Source organism: Myotis myotis, unplaced genomic scaffold (assembly GCF_014108235.1).
Source record: "Myotis myotis isolate mMyoMyo1 unplaced genomic scaffold, mMyoMyo1.p scaffold_m19_p_29, whole genome shotgun sequence".
Taxonomy (NCBI): domain Eukaryota; kingdom Metazoa; phylum Chordata; class Mammalia; order Chiroptera; family Vespertilionidae; genus Myotis; species Myotis myotis.
The window spans coordinates 468,962-487,605 of record NW_023416334.1 but is presented as its reverse complement, the minus strand read 5'-3'; the positions used below and the strand labels follow the sequence as shown (position 1 = coordinate 487,605).

The 18,644-nt window shown below is 50.0% G+C and overlaps 1 protein-coding gene across 15 annotated transcripts in view; it reads right to left on the bottom strand.

Annotated features, from left to right (window-relative positions):
• LOC118649339 (myosin phosphatase Rho interacting protein) overlaps positions 1 to 18,644 on the bottom strand; it is a 240,912-nt gene that overhangs the window by 182,843 nt on the left and 39,425 nt on the right. For 13 of the 15 annotated variants that reach the window (XR_004965605.1, XR_004965606.1, XR_004965608.1 and 10 more), the window contains exons 2-3: positions 18,150 to 18,227; positions 16,283 to 16,348 (exon numbers count right to left, since the gene is read on the bottom strand). The exons of 1 other annotated variant lie outside the window; for it this stretch is intronic. Coding sequence is in view for 10 of the 14 variants with exons in the window: in XM_036296234.1 (XP_036152127.1) it covers positions 16,283 to 16,348; positions 18,150 to 18,227 (144 nt within the window). In the remaining 4 variants the exon portion in view is untranslated. The remainder of the gene's footprint in view (positions 1 to 16,282; positions 16,349 to 18,149; positions 18,228 to 18,644) is intronic. One more of the 15 variants, XM_036296236.1, reaches the window with a different exon arrangement.

The following is an 18,644-nucleotide window of genomic DNA, read 5'->3' as shown; positions in this document are numbered from 1 at the left end:
TCACAGCTCACCGAGAAAGGACACTGCCCTATGCACACAATCCCAACACCAGGCAGAGAGCCACTGTGTGGAGAGGGAGATGTGCCTCTGAAACCTACTGGCAGATGACTGGGGAGACCTCTCCTCTCCTCATCTGTCTTCAAGGACCCTCCCCACACCACACTGCATCCACCATTCCCCTGGTCCCTTCACGCACAGCCAGGGTGGCCGCCTACGTCACTGGGACCAGAATACGAGTAGGTGGCAGTACTGACTGGGTCTCCTGAGAATGCACTGGAAGTTAGTGCTGGGCATGTCCCACTCAGGTGTCAGTCAAACCTCACCCCACCCTCGAGGAATGAGGAAAAGAGGCGGCCTATCCCTTTAACTGCTGCTTGTCACTTCTCTGTGCCAGCTGGTTATGCGGTGGCCACTCTGTGGACTCAGCAGGTGTCAGCAATCCAAAAGATTGGGCACCAATCGCACCAACAAGGTGTAAAGACTTCTGCTATGGTTTATTCCGGTGGTTCTCAACCTTGGCTGCACATTAGAATCACCTGGGAATCCTTTTAAAATCCTGATTTCTGGGCCTCATCCTCCGGGAATTCTGTTTCTTTGTGACTAATGTTGTGGCCCCACCCCATAACAAAGAAACAGAATTTCCGGAGGATGAGGCCCAGAAATCAGGATTTTAAAAGGATTCCCAGGTGATCCTCATGTGCAGCCCAGGCTGCGAACCACTGGTCTATTCCATCACATGAGCTCCTCAAATGTTAACCACACAAAGGCCCATTAACCCTTGAGCGAGTGGGATGCCTGAGCTCAGTGCACAGAGTGGGGCCTGAGCCCAGCAGCTCCCCCTCCAAGCCTGCAAGCCCATGGCCTGATGCCAGAAGCCAGCTCTGTGGGGAAAACCTCCTTGGGCAGTTGTGCTCGCCCCACAAGGCCATTTTACAGATGGAACGGAGCCCAGTGAGAGCAGCCAGCACTATGACTGGCGCATCATTTCTTTTTACCTCTACATTTATCAAATAGGCAAGCTGGTTCCAAGCCATGTACATGGTTCCCTGGAGGACGGGAACCTCAGGTTTCTGCCCCTGCTTCAGCCACCAAAGCCTTGGACAGACGGCCTGATGTCACCACTAAGCATCTCATCCACTGCTTTCCTGCTGGGACGTGGGCACCTCAAGGCACTGCGGGGCCACCTGATCCTCACTGGCTGGCAGGGAGACAGGCACAATCCCTCTCCACGGGTTCAGAGGAAGAAAACAAATCCCTTATATCAGACTCTGACAAGCAGTCTGTCCACTGCTCTCCCATCCAGGAAGCCCAAAAGGAAGGTCCCTGAGGAGGGACGGAGCGCAGGTGCAAGAGTGCTGGAACGCGGCCTCAGAATCGTGCCTCCAACGCCCTCTCCTCTGCTCGGGAAAGGGTGTGCGGGGGCTGGAGGGGTCACAGCTGGGACTGTATCGAGTCCTTTAAGAGTTCCTGTGCTCCTCCACCCACACTGTCCTACTCATCCACCTTCGTGCCCACCAGCTCGGTAGCAACACCACTCTCACCGGGGACAGCAGTCCTCAGGGTAGCGTGGGCCTCTTCCTCCCTCCCTCGCTGGGGGCGTGTGAGATGAAGGCAGCTGTCCTACCTGCTGCTCCTTTCACTTTGAGGGGCTTGTCTCAAGGACAAGCTGACTTGAGTCGCAGTGGCGTCAGCGCTCCGTGATGCCATCTCCGGGGTGCATGACGGGGGCCAACTTACTTCTCTATCACCCCGATCAGCACGAGGGTGGCCTCTCAGGCCCTTTCCCACACTGATATCCCATGACGGGCATACTCTGAAGACAGAGACAGCTGTGGAAGGAGGGACATGTGGCACCTGGTGGGACGATGCCATCAGGGACATCTCTGGTGGCCCCAGCTTCTTCCCTTCCCTCTCCTATGTACTGCTTTTCCTGTTTCTGGTGCCTACATCTCCTGCCTGGCAGTGGCATCCAGGAGCACTGCTTAACCCTCCCAGGAAGGTGGCAGGCCCTTCCCACTGATCTCCCTGTCGATCTAAGGCAATGCCACTCTGCCCTTCAGACCTAGCCCAGCTCATGTCTCCCATGGAAACTTCTAGCAGAATCTGCTCACCCTAGTGCACTCTGCACAGCTCCCTCTGATCATACCTCTATGTCAGCTGAAAATGGCCCCAAAGATCCCCACTCCCCAGCCCCGGAACCCGTGAGTGTGACCTTCGCTGGCAAAGGGAGTGGCAGATGTGACTAAGGTGAGGATCTGGAGATGGGAGGTTAGCCTGGCTGAGCCGGGGAGGCCCTACATGGAACACACGTGTCCTCATGGGAGAGGCAAAGGAGAGTCGGCACAGAAGGGAAGGAGAGGCACGAGGGAGGCGAGAGGCTGCAGTGATGCTAAAAAGGGGCCACGAGTGGAGGGTGCAGGCAGCCGGACTCCATCTGCAGGCGAGGACACAGATGCTCCCGGAGCCTCCCGAGGAACCGGCCCTGCCCCTGCGGCACTGGACTCAGCCCCACCCGGGAGACTGGTTCTGCCCTCCTTCCTCCAGGCCAGCGGTCGCCAACCGGTGGTCCGCGGACTACTGGTGGCCCGTGAGGTCCGAGAGGTTGGCGACTGCGCTCAGACTGTCCGAGAACAGCGGTGCTGCTCCAGCCTCTGGGGCAGTCGGTTGCCGTGGCAGCCACAGGGGCGTGGACACCCACACTGTGTGTTACCAGCACCCTGCTCCCCCAAACGAAGACACCCTGAAGTTCGCCTCGGACACACTGGAGGCACTCCACAGGCGTTTGTGAGTGAATGAATCATCAATGTGCACGTGTACGTGGGCAGGGTCAGCACTCCGGATAGGTCGTGAGACACCCTCTTCCTGAGTCTCCCCGATTTGCTCACCCGTTTCTGGGATTCCACCAGTGGAACCCTTTCCTGGGCTTGGAGAGCTTTCCCACCATAAAGAACACCTCTTTCCCACCCGCTAAGGAAAGGATTCTTGTGAAAACTGGTTTCTGGAGTGGAAGGAGGGCAGGAGAGATTAAGACACGAACACATGAAACTGACTATTCACCATTAATACCATAAGTGGATCGGCTTATCACACTTGGTCCGTTTAGAAGATCTAAAGCAAAAGCCGTGGACAGGGAGGGGGAGCTCAGTGCACCAAGGGTGGGTCCTGAGGAGGCGGTGGAGTGCAAGGGCTGAGAAGCAAGGTGCAGGGACTCGGCTCCTGGAAGACTGCAGCCTGGCTTCGTGTTGCCAAGACGTGTATGTGTGAGAGTGCGAGCACGTTATGCACACACATGAACACACCAGGTACTAGTTACTTGGCTTTGTTTTTCAGCCCAAATATTTTCCATTGCTAACTTCCATAAAATGACTTTTTCAACAGTTCTTTCCCTGCTGCTACTTAATTCGTTTTCTAGCCAATTATTCCAAGCTGCTCACTTTCTAAAAGTCATTTCTCTCTCTGAGGGGAAGGAGCCGCCCAGCCCATTCTCACAAACACTCGCCCTGCAGCCAGAGGGGTCCACTCACAGCTCTGCAGAGCGCCACAGAAACTCCGCCACCAGCCCAATGGGACTGCTGCGCCAACCACCCCTCACCTCCTTCCATCCCTGAAAGAGCTGCACACACTCGAAGCGCTAGACAGATGGCGCCCAAGTGGAAAACAACACGTCAACCATTGTCAGCCTTCCCTGTTAACTAATTGTGGGCGACCACACGCCTCCCCGCTCAGTAGCTGCAGGCGCCCTGGGGAAGACAGCGAGGAGAGAAGAACAGGATCTCATCATGGCTCAGGGCGCTGAACAGAAGCAAGCAGGTAATTACTACTTTGCTCTCCTTGACTCACCACTTATGTAACTGGGAAGAAAGGCAAGCACATGGTCCCAGTGAGACAGAAAGCATTCACCGAGTCGCCAAGTCCTCACAGTGTGGTCTATAAGTCAAAGAAGGTGGGTTCTGGGGGGGGGGGGGGGGGGAGAAGCTCCTTAAAACATTTACAACAGACTCAATCACCAGAGGCAAGGACGATGGCAGACCAACTGACCACCCTCCCAGCCAACGTGCCCAGAGCTTCTTCCCCACAGGACGTTATCCGCCGTCCTGTCTAGGCAGGCCAATGGCAGGCCCTGCTCCCGGTGCTCACTGTCCTGTGCAGGAGGCCCACATGGAAAAGAGAATCCTGGCGACAGGGACAGAGGAAGGAAACCATGTCTGACCTATGCCTTCTCTTGGTTCTTGACAATGACTGAGGGTTTCTGCAGAGCCTTCCTACCACACCTGACAGGTGTTTACTTGCCCCTTTCACCTGACCCTCTTTAGCCGCTCATTCCTATATGTTCTCTAATTCTTTCCTCTCCAAGCTTAGGCTCTCCATGTAAAAGAGCCCACCACTCTAAGTACAAGTGTTTGCACCGCCCCAGACCAGGCCCCATCTGTAAAACAGTGAGTCCTTCTGTTCCCACCCACTCCCCAGATCGGGACCAGGCAACCAGGGAACCCAACTATCACCCCACACTTACCAGTTGAGCCCCATTTGCCAGTCTGTGACCCCCACAGCTGCCAGTCTGTGTCTTCCCACCAATAAAACAAAGATCTAGACAGAGGTCATCTCTAGAAACCCCTCTTACTCTAACCTCCAGAAGTCTGCTCTGTTCTTCCTCCAAACAGCCCCATGATTCGCCCCTGATGGCTTCCCTGTCCCAGCTGTTCTATGTGTAGAGCATGTCACCAGGGCCAGCATGCAGTTGTAAATGACACGAGAAATCTACCAGAGGCAGAATGGTGCCCTTTCACCCGGCTTAACAGGCCTGTGTCTCCAAGCTCCTCCCCAACTTAAGTTAAAAGTAGGGAAGGGGAGAAACTTAAAGTTCAGCTCCCAGTTTTTAGAGAACAACATCTGCACTGAAAATTCTAGCGCTGCCTGGCCGGCATGGCTCAGTGGTTGAGCGTCGACCTATGAACCAGGAGGTCGTGTTCAATTCCCGGTCAGAGCACATGCCCAGGTGGCCGGCTTGATCCCCAGTGAGGGGCGTGCAGGAGGCAGCCAATCAGTGATTCTCTCTCATCACTGATGTTTCAATCTCTTTCTCCCTTCCTCTCTGAAATAAATAAAAATATAAAACAAAAATTCCAGAGAAACACACAGACAATGCCCCTGCATCAGCAATGGGTGAAGTTTCATCCATCGTCGTGAATAAAATTTAAGGCAAAAAGACAGGTAGCACTTGTAAGCTTCACCGCTGACCCCTGGCCTTTTGACAACAGGACTTCACTGCCAGTGGGGAAGAGTTTCCCATCCCACCTGGGTTCATCTGTGTCATACCTTGCTCGCTCACTTTAACGTTTCAAAGTAACTAAAAGTTGGTCTAAAGATGCTCTAAGGCGAAGTGGCCTGCAGGAAGCCACTGAGCACAGGGCCCCAGTCACCTCCTGCCTGCCACTGGGAGATGACACCAGCACCACAGGACTGCACAGCACCTCGCCCTCCAACTGTGAAGCCTGGCACATGGAGCACAGACACATGTTGTCTTGGACATAAAGACTCACAAAACGATTAATCAAAACATCCCTCCCAAAGAGGTGACAACTACTTTTACTTGTCACGATTAAGGAAGATGGCACAAGGGCCTCAGATCTAAGGTCCCAGGTCCAGAAAACTAAAGTGGGGAGGGGTAAACTCCTCAGCACACCCTGGCCGGCCAGTCCACAGCTCCTGAGCACGCCCAGGTTTTGTCAACCTTGACAGCCAGCACGCTGGGCCCTGGCCCCCTGAGTTACCAGTGGCCCCCAGCCTATCTCCCAGCTGCTCTCCACTTTTCCTCACAAACATCAGCCCCTGCACTGGCCTCAAAGTTTACCTAGAAGGATTTTTTTCACACATCAGCCCACACTGGCAAGCATTTACTACTCTTAAAAGGTTCAAAAACAAGTTAATTATTTTGGGAAAGTGAGTTAGCGGAATGATCAACAAGAAGAGGCATCTCGCCTGTGCAGGCACATGGGTGACTCGGCTGCAGGAGGACACCCTTCAGCCAGGGCACACCCTCACTGCGGCTGGCACAGAGGCTGCAAACATTCCACAACTTCAACTCTAGCAGCACCAGGTTGTATCCGTTTAAAAATGTGTATCAAGGTTCTGTGCAGAGCCCACTGGACAGTCCTCAGCCTGCGTGTGACAGCACCCAGAGCCCTCGGGGAGCGTGGGCACCGTGGGGCCTGGGGGGCTGTCCCTCTTCACCAGTCAGTCCCCAGCCTGCCCGCGGGCTAGGTAAGGGTGAGAACACTTCCAAGTTCAAAGTTAATTTTAAAACTACCCTTTACCACAGCAAGCAAAGGGCTGCAGAAGAGCAGCTGATGAGCAGGGAAGCTCAGTGCCGGCTCAGTGATGCTGCACGGCTCCTATGGAGGGAAACCAGGCAGAGAGGAGGACCTTGCTCACGGCCACTCAGCCAGAAACAGAGGAACTGGATTAAAACCCACCTTTCTGCCCTGGCCAGGTGGCTCAGTCAGTTGGAGTGTCGTCCCATGCACCAAAATTTTGCAAGATTAATCCCCAGTTGGGGCACACAGGGGATGCAACCTATGCAAACATCTCTCTCACATCGATGTTTCTCTCTCCCCCTTCCTCTCCCTCTAAAATCAATAAACATATCCTTAGGTGAGAATTAAAAACAAAAACACAAAATACACCCACATTTCCTGGACTCCTGAACCGACACTCTTCCTACAGTCCCCAAGCTGTCAGCACCTAATCCAACAGGCCTGCCTCCACCCCTTGGAGGCCGAAACCATGTGGAAAAGGCATGAAGACCAAAGCAAGGGCCAACACATGACAGATTTTAAAGTAAACCTAAAAAACATGAGTCTAACCCAGAGGTGGGCAAACTTTTTGACTCGAGGGCCACAATGGGTTCTTAAACTGGACCGGAGGGCCGGGACAAAAGCATGGATGGAGTGTTCGTGTGAACTAATATAAATTCAAAGTAAACATCATTACATAAAAGGGTACGGCCTTTTTTTTCAATAGTTTTATTCATTTCAAACGGGCCGGATCCGGCCCGAGGGCCGTAGTTTGCCCATGGTTGGTCTAACCTGTAACAGATCTCTGAGACCCATCTCGACCGCATCCTTTGAACACGAAGAGGCCCGCGTCTGAGGAAGCTTCTCTGCCTCACACACAGGCACAGGGCTACTTCGTCTTACTCTGATTTTCACACACCTCTGAATCCATGTTCAAGACCCAGACTGCAGGTCTGAAGTCAGCGCAGCTCAACGCACTTGAAGACACAGGGAGATTACTATAACTGCCAGTCTGTGGCTACCGATAAAACCAAGGGTGGGCAAGATGCTGAGAGCCCGCCTGCCCTCAGCAGTGCCACTGTGCCCCTTTGCTCCTGTATCTGGACACAGCAAAGAACAGGACCACTGAGAAAAGACACCATCATTCTCCCAGAAGATGTCTCAAATCCAAGTTCTGTCACTCATGAGTTTAACGACCCCACGACCTCGCTGGGCCTCAGTTTTCTTTCTTTCTTTTTTTTTTTTTTTGCTTAAAGTATTACAAAGGGTATTACATATGTGTCCTTTTTTTCCCCGCCCTTGACAATCCCCTAGCCTCCCCTACCCCTCAGTGTCTTATGTCCATTGGTTATGCTTATATGCATGCATACAAGTCCTTCGGTTGATCTCTTACCCCCATGTCTCCTGCCCCCCAACCCTCCCCGGCCTTCCCGCTGCAGTTTGACAATATGTTTGAGGCAGCTCTGCCTCTGTATCTATTATTGTTCAAAAGTTTATAATGGTCTCTATTATCCATGAATGAGTGAGATCATGTGGTATTTTTCCTTCATTGACTGGCTTATTTCACTTAGCATAATGCTCTCCAGTTCCATCCATGCCGTTGCAAATGGTAAGAGTTCCTCCTTTTTTACAGCAGCATAGTATTCCACCATGTAGATGTACCACAGGTTTCTAATCCATTCATCTACTGATAGGCACTTAGGCTGCTTCCAGATCTTAGCTATGGTGAATTGTGCTGCTATGAACATATGGGTGCATATATCCTTTCTGATTGGTGTTTCTGGTTTCTTGGGATATATTCCTAGAAGTGGGATCACAGGGTCAAATGGGAGTTCCATTTTTAGTTTTTGAGGAAACTCCATACTGTCTTCCATAGTGGCTGCACCAGTCTGCATTCCCACCAGCAGTGCATGAGTGTTCCTTTTTCTCCACATCCTCTCCAGCACTTGTCGTTTGTTGATTTGTTGATGATAGCCAGTCTGACAGGTGTGAGATGGTACCTCATTGTTGTTTTGATTTGCATCTCTCAGATGATTAGTGACTTTGAGCATGTTTTCATAAGTCTTTCGGCCTTCCGTATGTCCTCTTTTGAAAGGTGTCTATTTAGGTCCTTTGCCCATTTTTTGATTGGATTGTTTATCTTCCTTTTGTTAAGTTGTATGAGTTCCCTATAAATTTTGGAGATTAGGCCCTTATCAGATATGACATTGGCAAATATGTTTTCCTACGCAGTGGGTTTTCTCACTGTTTTGTTGATGGTTTCTTTTGCTGTGCAGAAGCTTTTTATTTTGATGTAGTCCCATTTGTTCATTTTCTCTTTAGTTCAAGTGCCCTAGGAGCTGTATCAGTGAAGAAATTGCTTCGGCATATGTCTGAGATTTTGTTGCCTTTGGATTCTTCTAGAATTTTTATGGTTTCCCGTCGTACATTTAAGTCCTTTATCCATTTTGAGTTTATTTTTGTGTAAGGTGTAAGTTGGTGGTCTAGTTTCATTTTCTTGCATATATCTGTCCAATTTTCCCAACACCATTTATTGAAGAGACTATCTTGGCTCCATTGTATGTTCTTGCCTCCTTTGTCAAATATTAATTGAGCATATTGGTTCGGGCCAATTTCTGGGCTCTCTATTCTATTCCATTGATCTATATGTCTATTCTTGTGCCAGTACCAGGCAGGTTTGAGAACAGTGGCTTTGTAATACAGCTTGATATCTGGTATTGAGATCCCTACTACTTTGTTCTTTCTCAGGATTGCTGCAGTTATTCGGGGTCTTTTTTTATTCCAGATGAATTTTTGGAGAGTTCGTTCTAGATCTGTGAAGTATGCCATTGGTATTTTAATGGGAAGTGCGTTGAATTTATAGATTGCTTTGAGTAGTATGGACATTTTAATGATGTTGATTCTACCAATCCATGAACACGGTATGTTCTTCCATCTGTTTATGTCTTCCTCTATCTCTTTTTTCAACGTCCTGTAGTTTTCTGAGTAGAGGTCTTTTACCTCTTTAGTTAAGTTTATTCCTAGGTAGCTTAATTTTTTTGGTGCGATGGTAAATGGGATTGTTTTTATAATCTCTCTTTCTGAAAGTTCACTATTGGTGTATAGAAATGCCTCAGATTTCTTGGGGTTAATTTTGTATCCTGCTACATTGCCAAATTCATGTATTAAGTCTAGTAGCTTTTTGATGGAGTCTCTAGGGTTTTGTATGTATAATATCATGTCGTCTGCAAATAAGGACAGTTTTACTTCCTCTTTTCCAATTTGGATGCCTTTTATTTCTTCTTCTTCCCTAATTGCAATGGCTAATACTTCCAGTACTATGTTGAACAGGAGTGGCGAGAGTAGGTATCCCTGTCTTGTTCCTGTTCTTAGGGGAAATGGTGTTAGTTTTTGTCCATTGAGTATGATGCTGGCTGTGGGCCTGTCATATATGGCTTTTATTATGTTGAGGTATGATCCTTCTACTCCTGCCTTGCTGAGAGTTTTTATCAAAAATGGGTGTTGGATTTTGTCAAATGCTTTTTCTGCATCAATTGATATGACCATGTGGTTTTTTTCTTTCAATTTGTTTATGTGATGTATCACGTTTATTGATTTGCGGATATTGTACCATCCTTGCATCCCTGGGATAAATCCTACTTGGTCATGGTGTATGATCTTTCTGATGTAGGGCCTCAGTTTTCATCTGTGAAATGGCGTATCATCCATCCATGTTGCTGTGAGAACACAGTAAAGACTCTTCCTGAAGAGCCAGCACGGAGCACTGGCCGCTCCTCCTCAATCTCCATGACAAGCGGGAAGGAGGCCAAGACCCTGCCTTTCCTCCCAGAAGACACCTCTGACTCCCAGACCACACAATGCCTTGAATAACATGCATGTTATGGTTTTGTCTGGTAGTTAATCTTCACATGTTCACGTGGGTCTCAACAGCCTGTGAGCTTCACCACGAGAGGGGCCTTCTTTGGCCATGAGTCCTTCCCCTGCAGCGCTTTGCTATGGACACAACAGCCACCATGGTTACCAGTGAATCACATCCTCAGCCTGTCTAGGAAAGCTCCCAGTGAGGGGAAACAACGCCAGAGCTTAAAGCAGGGGTTCTCAAATATTAGCACTTCCTAAAAGTCACGGGAGGTGGTTATTTAAACTGTGGTTACCTGGGTCTTGCTCTCAGGAGATTCTCATGCAGGAGAATGTCTGCAAAATGATGGATGAGGGATAGAGGGCTCAGCTGCAGAGGAGTAAGAGGACCTCAGGCAGGCCCTGAAAGCAGCAGGGCTGAGCTGGGAGACTCCCTGCCCACTCCCCTAGGCCTTGGCCATCGGTGTCCTACTCAGGGCGTTGACTCAACACCAGAAGTGACCTAAATTTGTCAAGAGTAAAGTGGGCAAAGTTCCTGAGGTCAAAGCAGCCTCCAGGACTCTGTCCTTCAGGAAGCAAACTATAAAGGAGCCAGAAACCTAACCTGTGAGCACTTGGTGTCCTCTGAAGAGCATGCAGACCAAGCCCTGGCTTTACACACAGCACAGAATCCCAGAGTAACTTCTCGGCTAGACCTTCACATCCTATGGAATTGACAAACCCACAGCTGCCCCCAGGAAAAGCAGACCCCGAGAGCTAAGTGTTTCCTTCGTATGTCTAGGGACGTGAGCTGAGCTTAAGTCCTTGGTAGCATGGCACCTGCAAAGTCATGCAGCTCCGGTCTATCCAAACTCTGAAGGACTCTAGAGGAGAAAGAGGAGCCTCGCACAGCAAGAGGTGGCCCTCACTACCACACACCTGCCACAGAGGCCTGGGTAAAAGCTGGTCAGTTTCCATATGGGAGAGACCAGGGCCCATTTGTTTCAGCAGACAGGGTTCAGGAGCATTAGACCCATCGCTTTCATTTTTTTAAGGAAGAAGATTATGATACATGCTCCAACCTGGGTCAACCCAATCCGGCTAATTTCATACTAAGTGAAATTAGCCAGACACAGAAGAACAAATACTATATGGTGCCACTTATATGAAGAACATAGAGAAAATATTCAGATTTAGAAAGTAGAATGCGACTGCCAGGGGCTGGGGGGAGGGGAACTGAGGAATTAGTATTTATCAGGAACAGTATTTCCGTTTTGCAAGATGAAAAGAATTCTGCAGATGGATGGGGTGATGGTTGCACAACAATGTGAATGTGCTTAATGCCACAGAACTGTACTCTTAAAAATGGTTAAAATGGTAAATTCTGTTACAGATATTTTACCATAATTAAAAACAAACAAAGCTGAGACCATCTTTTTGCCTGCTTCCAGATGGAAAAGGAAGAGAACATGAAAGCAAGAGCCAGAGCTCCACTGCTCAGTGTGCTCTGCCTAACACCCAGCCTGCTTTCCTTCTGGACTTGGTCCTTCTCCAGAAAAGCCTTCTAAAATGACCTTTGAGTTCTGATGAGGCCAGCAACTTAGCCTTACACCAGGCCCCAAAAGCCAAAAAGAAGGGGCAGCCCCGCCAGTGTGGCCCAGTGGTTGAGTGTTGACCTATGAACCAGGAGATTACGGTTCGACTCCCAGTCAGGGCACACGCCTGGGTTGCAGGCTCAATTCCCAGTATGGGGCGTGCAGGAGGCAGCCAATCAATGATTCTCTCTCATCATTGATGTTTCTATATCTCTCCCTCTCCCGTCCTCTCTGAAGTCAATAAAAATATATTTTTAAAAAAAGAAACGGCAGAATTTGGTACAATAATGGGCGGATTACAGGAGGAAAACAAAAGTGGAGGAGAGAGGCAGTAGTTTGGGGTTTCTAGATTCTTCACTGTGTCCACTCCTGAAAAACCAGAGGCCCAGCGCGCCCTCCCCCGCCACCCCCCTCCCCCCTTGTCTGTAAGGCTGCCCTGAGCCCACCTCACCTCAGCTTGCATTTGGGAACTTTCTTTTCCTTGTGGGAAGATTGCCTCCTCCACACCAAATCACAGGGTACGTGGGTGCAGTCAGAAAAAACTTCCCAAATAAGAAAAAGTGATTCCCGAACGTTAGTCCCAACTCAGAGCCACCAGCAGAGAAAGGCAGCAGCCAGTCCTGAGGGCCCAGCCCAGCAGAAAGGCCTCTCGGAGCAGTGCGGAGACAGACACCACCCAGGGGCTGAGCCCTCCTCTCTGCTGGGACTGCTGGCAGCCACAGCGACTGCTGGGTCCCTCTTGGTCCCAGTGAGGGGCCCAGACTAGCCCTCCCCCGCCCCCACCCCCCCCACCCCCGCCGTTGGTTCTCTGGAGCCCTCTGGAGGGCGTTCTTCCTTCTGCTAAGGAACCCACTGAGAGCTGCACACACAACACACCTAACCCCTCTCCCAAAAGCACCCCAGCTCCTACCTTCTCAAACTGAAAGCAGAAATTCTGCAACAATGCGTTTACAAAGGGGGCTAGTTCAACTCAACAAATATTTACTGGTCTCTACCATATAAACCTCAGGCCAGACAATGCAGAAAGATACCAAGAATTAGGGCCCAAGCCCAGCTGGTGTGGCTCAGTGGTTGAGACAATTTTCCCAAAAAAGGAAAAGAAATTTCCCAAGTGCAACTGAGAGGTCAGGGTTTGATTCCCGGTCAGGGCACATGTCCGAGTTGTGGGCTCGATCCCCAGTGTGGGCGTGCAGGAGGCAGCCAATCAATGATTCTCTCTCATCATTGATGTTTCTATTTCTCCCTCTCCCTTCCTCTCTGAAATCAATAAAAAATAAAAATTAGGGCCCAACAATGAAGAAAAAAACACACGTCACAATCTAGTTGGTAAGATAACATTTAAACAAATTAAAACAAATAGTAATATTGTATAAAAGTCAAGTGACAATTTGAAAGAGATTGTGACTAAGTGTTAAGGGAACAGCCCAGCCATAAAATGGTACAAAAGTTAATACATGCAGATTAACTATGGAGGTCTAGGGGGCCGGGGGTCTATGGAGCGAAGCTTGGCAGAAGTGGTAGCATCAATGGTGGCTACTGGCTGCTCAGAGCAGCTAGGCTTGGAGACCACACTGAGTGGGGCCACTGTCCAGGCAGGAGGGCCTGAGCATGCCACAGGAAGTGGTACCTATGCTCCCTGGGTAAAAGCCACACCTATGCAGTTCTGCTAGCCCTGTGGTCACCTAATGCGCAGGGACACTTCACAGAAACCCCTTCATACCAGAAAGAGGCCCACCCCTATTCCTTGTCTGGCACTTACCATACCAGCCAGCAGGCTAACCCTGCCCCATCACCTCTCTCATTCCTAGAAAATCTGATGGCTGAGTCCTTCCGTACCTTTTAAGAACAAGGATGACAACAATTCATGTTTTCATTTTTAAAAATTTAAGTAAGTCATTGACAAGATCTCACAGTTTCTAAGCCTTGGCACTGCTGGCCTCTGGAACCAGACACTCTTTTTGTGGGGGGTGCTGTTCTGTGCATCAAAGCACATGGAGCAGCACCCTTGGCCTCTACCTACCAGGGCCAGTAGCAACCCCTTCTCTCCACACAGCTGTGAAAATCAAAGATGACTCCAGACAGGGGGCCCTCAGAGGCACTGTGGTCCCTGCTGAGAAGACCTCCAGCATGGCCAGAATCCATGCACACACATGCTGCCTGAAAAGCTCTGCTCCAGGCCTCAGGGCTCCTGCTGGCCGGGTGAGGCGGGGACTCCAAGCTTCAGGAAAACTGACCTCTGGGCTGGAGCTCTGAGATTCTGGATCACGCTCATCCGGGAAGTGGCCATGAAGAACAAGGCCTGATACAAACCGCGGGAAACAGGAGCCCGCCTAGAAGCCCCATGGCAATGACCGATGATGCTGACCACGGGCCGCTGGCACCTGACTGCCCCTTCACTCAGCCTCTTTGTAAGTGCAACCCAGACACTTCCTTGCAACCTTGCCCATACATAAGGGAAAATCCTTACATGTGAAATGTAGCTTTAAAGGTATTTCAAAACAACTGCCACGGCTGTTTTTTCACTCATAGAAATAATGCCAGTTTCTTCCCTGGAGAGGCAGTGTATCTGTACCACCCACAGTTTGGGCAGATCAGCACTAACTGGCTCACAGGGTCTTAAGCTCCAAGGTCATCTGCCAGAAAGTGGCCCATGGCCCAAAACTCCCAACTCTGGGCATTCCCCCAATGCCCGCCCTGCAGTCCAAGTTTTTGCTGAGGCTTCTTTCTTTTCTCACGTCACTAGCACAGCTCCACTTCTGCCCAACCAGCATCCAGGTTGCTGGGAGACCAAACTGTACTGCAAGGTGTCAGTCCTCAGGGCTCAACAGCTCTTGGGATGCAGCATGTGCTCTGCGTTTGTGCCCACACAAAGGCGTCCCCGGTAGCCACCCTCTTGGTGCCTGTGCCTCTGAGCTGCAGGGAATGATGAATTGTGCTGGACTCCAGTGAGGCCCACAGGAAGAGCTCCTGACCAGAATCATCGATGTGCACGGAAAGTCCAGGGAACTCATTGCCCAGTCCGGTCTGACTATAACCCAGTAACCTCCGAGGCTCTTCTCTAATTGCTAGTCTTCGCAGGGCTTCTGAACAGGTCACGGGCAGAGGGGAGGACACAGTGACCCTCCAGGCTCTTAGCAGCCCGGCTCCCGCTCCAGTGCCCCTGCAGGCACCACAGCCAAGTTGGGAGAACTCATGGGGAGCACTGGCTCTGCCTCCACACCTGCCTCCTTTCCTCAAAGGAAACGAGTGTCCAAGTGAAATCAGTTTCCCTGCTCCCTAGCGAGTCCCACCACCCCATTAGCACTCACCTCCAACCCAGTCACCTCAAATCACTCTGGATCACAGACGTTTCCGTGGTAAAAACCCTCCGTGGCCCATCCACAATGTACAAATATGCTCACAGAAACAATGAGAAGAAAGAAAGTTCTTTTTAAGAAGGAACCAACGAGGTGATAGTCAATAAAGAACTAAGTGTCATACCTATTAATTCCACACTAGATACCATACCTATTAATTCATCCCAGAAACAAAATAGAGAAAGCATCACAGTACAAAGATTGGGACCCACGTGTGGAAGTGAACCCACTTATATTCACCAATTAGCTGTAATAACCACCCTAAAACCCAAGTGTCCACATAGTCTGAGGCCCTTGGGTAGACAGTCATTTCTGCTCACACCTCTATACCCTGCTTTCACCCTTCCTGCAAAGGGATGGGGTTAATCTATTTTACATGGTGTGACCAGATTTTCTAGGATAATCCCAATTTAAAAATGCTGTACAAATGAATACACTCACATTCACATACTCAAATGGAACCGGAAAAGATGCTCCAATTCTCCATCTCCAACCCTTTATAAAGCTTGGAATTCAGTCATACTTTAGTCAGGAGACCAATCTCCTTTAGAGAAAAAAATCAGTACACAAAATGGGTAGAAAAAAGAAAGCCAGAACATTCTACCTGGTTGGTTTTCGAGTTTGTCTCTAGACCAAGAGCAATAAACACTCATCCAGTCCAGGAAGCAGGAAGCAAACCAGGGGGTGACAGGGCAAGAAGGACCTGCATGCCCTGGCTTAGTGACTAGAAGAACAATGACAACCAGGAAGCTTCTGCAGATCAGTTGGATGAGCAAGACCAATTACAGCCATGGAACTGAGGGGCAGTCTTGGGACTACAGCAGGTGAACACATGTGCCCAACTTCCACATGCCTGTACAGCACAGCCAGCCTCCCATCTGCCCTGCAGGTCCACAGCCTGCTCCACTCCTACTAGGAGTGCTATGGCCAAGTCCAACCCCTAGAAGCCGTGGATAGAAGTGACTTCCTCCCACACTACTTACTCTCACCCATGACCACTGAAGATGCCTTAAACCAAAGGGTCTAGGTTTTAAGGGTCAGCTCTACTGTTGCCACAAGTTCTTCAAAAATTCCAGGCTCCAAAACAGAAGCCCAAGTGAGAGCACACAAATGCTGTGCTCATAGATGATGAGCAAATGCAGCCACAATGAAGTGGCCTGGCGAAGCTGGAGACGAGGAATGGGCCAAGGAGGACACTCACCATCTCATCCAGGGCGTAGCGCAGGAGGCCATGCTCGTAGAGGATAAAGAACCGCCGCTGCCATTTCTGCAAAGGAACACGGAGTGGGTGTTTAGGAGGGTGCTGGCCCTGATCTCCCCTTGCTGAGCCCCGGTATCTGACAAAGCTGTATTTAAAGAATGCTGCTTCCACAGCTGCCATTTCTGAGGCAGATGGCAGGAAAGGAGGGATCTCAGGCGGGAGAACAGTGACTTATTCTCCAGGACCGGGCCCGAGAAGCCCAAACCACCCAGTATGTTTCCATACACGTTACTGAGAATTAACAAGATGTCTGATTCATTTTAATTGCAAGCTCCTCGGGAGCAGAAATGTCTTGATCACCTTTTTGCATTCTCTATGTACCCAGCACAGAGCTTATCACATGGTATGTGTCAATATTTATTTTATGAATTATCTGACACGATATGGACTCACCTGAGAACACCAAGCTCTGATCCCCCACCTCTGAGAAAATATAGGAAACTGCTATAAGAGATTGTTCCAATGATCCACAGGGAATGGGAGACCGGGAAAGAGACAGCCAGCTCTAGTACTAAGAAGTGAGCTAACAAAAACTGACGAGTGGGAACAACTGACACCGATGTCCAGGGAGCATGCGACTGGCAGGGTGCCCTCTCCACTCTCCAACCAAAGGCCAGGCACTGGGACAAGGGTGGTCCAATGGCACTGACAGTGGAATAAAAAGGACCACAAGGGTATGTGCCTCCTTCATGAGGATCCATGACCCGTTTTCAACATTTCAAAAAGCCCAACATAATTCATACTTTTACCGGCAATAAGGCCATAAGAACTAACTAAAACATCATGTCTCTTTGCTTTGGGCCAGAATTACATCATGTATATGACTGACTTCCCATTAGAAGCAGTTCTGTATGACCTCAATATAAATGGTTGCTGCAGACATTGAAGCACAGCTCTCCCGCCTGGTGGCAGGAACAGGACACTCACAGAGCCTTATAAAGAGGACCGTAGAGGACTGATCCACGTTGCATGTCCAGGGAGAAACTCCTCCCGAAAAACATTTCCAAGGCACTATTTGTAGTCTCTAAAGACAAAGCCATTCTAGAAGGATTCCCAAAGGACCCAGACACAATACGAGGTCTGTGGGGCCCACAAGCCCCGCCCTGGACTATAGCATTCAGGCTGGGGCAGCAGAGGCCGAGCCAGGCCAGAGGCTCTCTGAGTGAGCAGGCGGTAAGAGGGAGCAAAGTTGGAGAAATTTATAGGGTACAGGCAGCAGCACCGGGAAAAAGCATGTGGAAAAGGAAAGAGGGTATTTTAATTGAAGTCAAATCCAATGGGGATCCCTGGCAGAGGAATAAAAACCTCTGGTCAGGGGCAAGGCTGGTCTGACCATCTCACTGCTCCAGCAGCCTGTGCACAGCAGGGACCAAGGGGCTGGGCCTCCTCCCTTTCCTAGTGCCTATGTGCTGAGTCCCTGGCAAGGGAGGAAGGGAGGAGAGGAAAGAAGGGAGCTGCAGGAGGCAGGGCCTTGGCACTGAAGGAACTGGGCGCCTACGTAGCAGACCTGCAAACATTGGCTGAACTGCCCTTCTGACTTTTCCTTTTCCACTGAACTATTTCTAGAATCAAAGCTGAGCTATGACGCAAGCAGCACCATGTGAGAGCTTCTCATTGTGAAGGGAGCACCAGATTTAACTACGAGTAATTGAGACGTTTCCTGTGGGTACTCCAAGTCTGCCAAATGGGGGTTCCCTGCAGACCCTACCGCCCCCTAACCTGCTGTCAATTCTGCATCTCCCTCTCCCATTCTGTCAGTATGCCCCTCTCTGGTCCCTCCCATCCCAGGAGTTCATGATTCCCTTACCCGAGACCGATGTACTGGATTGTCAAAGTCAGTCCCATCTGGAGCCAAGAGCAGCCAGCCACCATAAATGGGTTTTGCCTAGAGGAGAAAAGGGCAGGTCATCAGTGGCCTTGGACCGGGGAAGGGGGGGAGGGGGGAGAGAGAGAGAGAGAGAGAGAGAGAGAGAGAGAGAGAGAGAGAGAACAAGTTTCAGTCAAATTAATGACAAGCACTTAGGAGAAACAGAAGTCACCTCTGCTTAGCACATTCCACATAGCTCATCCCCCAGCCACAGGCTGAGTCTCCAAGAAAGATATTGGACACAGAGGCTCATAGGAAGTCTACAGCATCGGGTATGAAGAGCGGAGCACAACACCCAGCAGGAAGCTGAGAAAGTGCAGAGTTTAGGAACTCCTAAGAAACAGATGCCTCTCTCCAGTTCCCGATCACGCTACCAAGATCAGGAAAAAATGGCATTTTCTTCAAATGCCATGTGAGTGCCAATGTGTGCCAGCA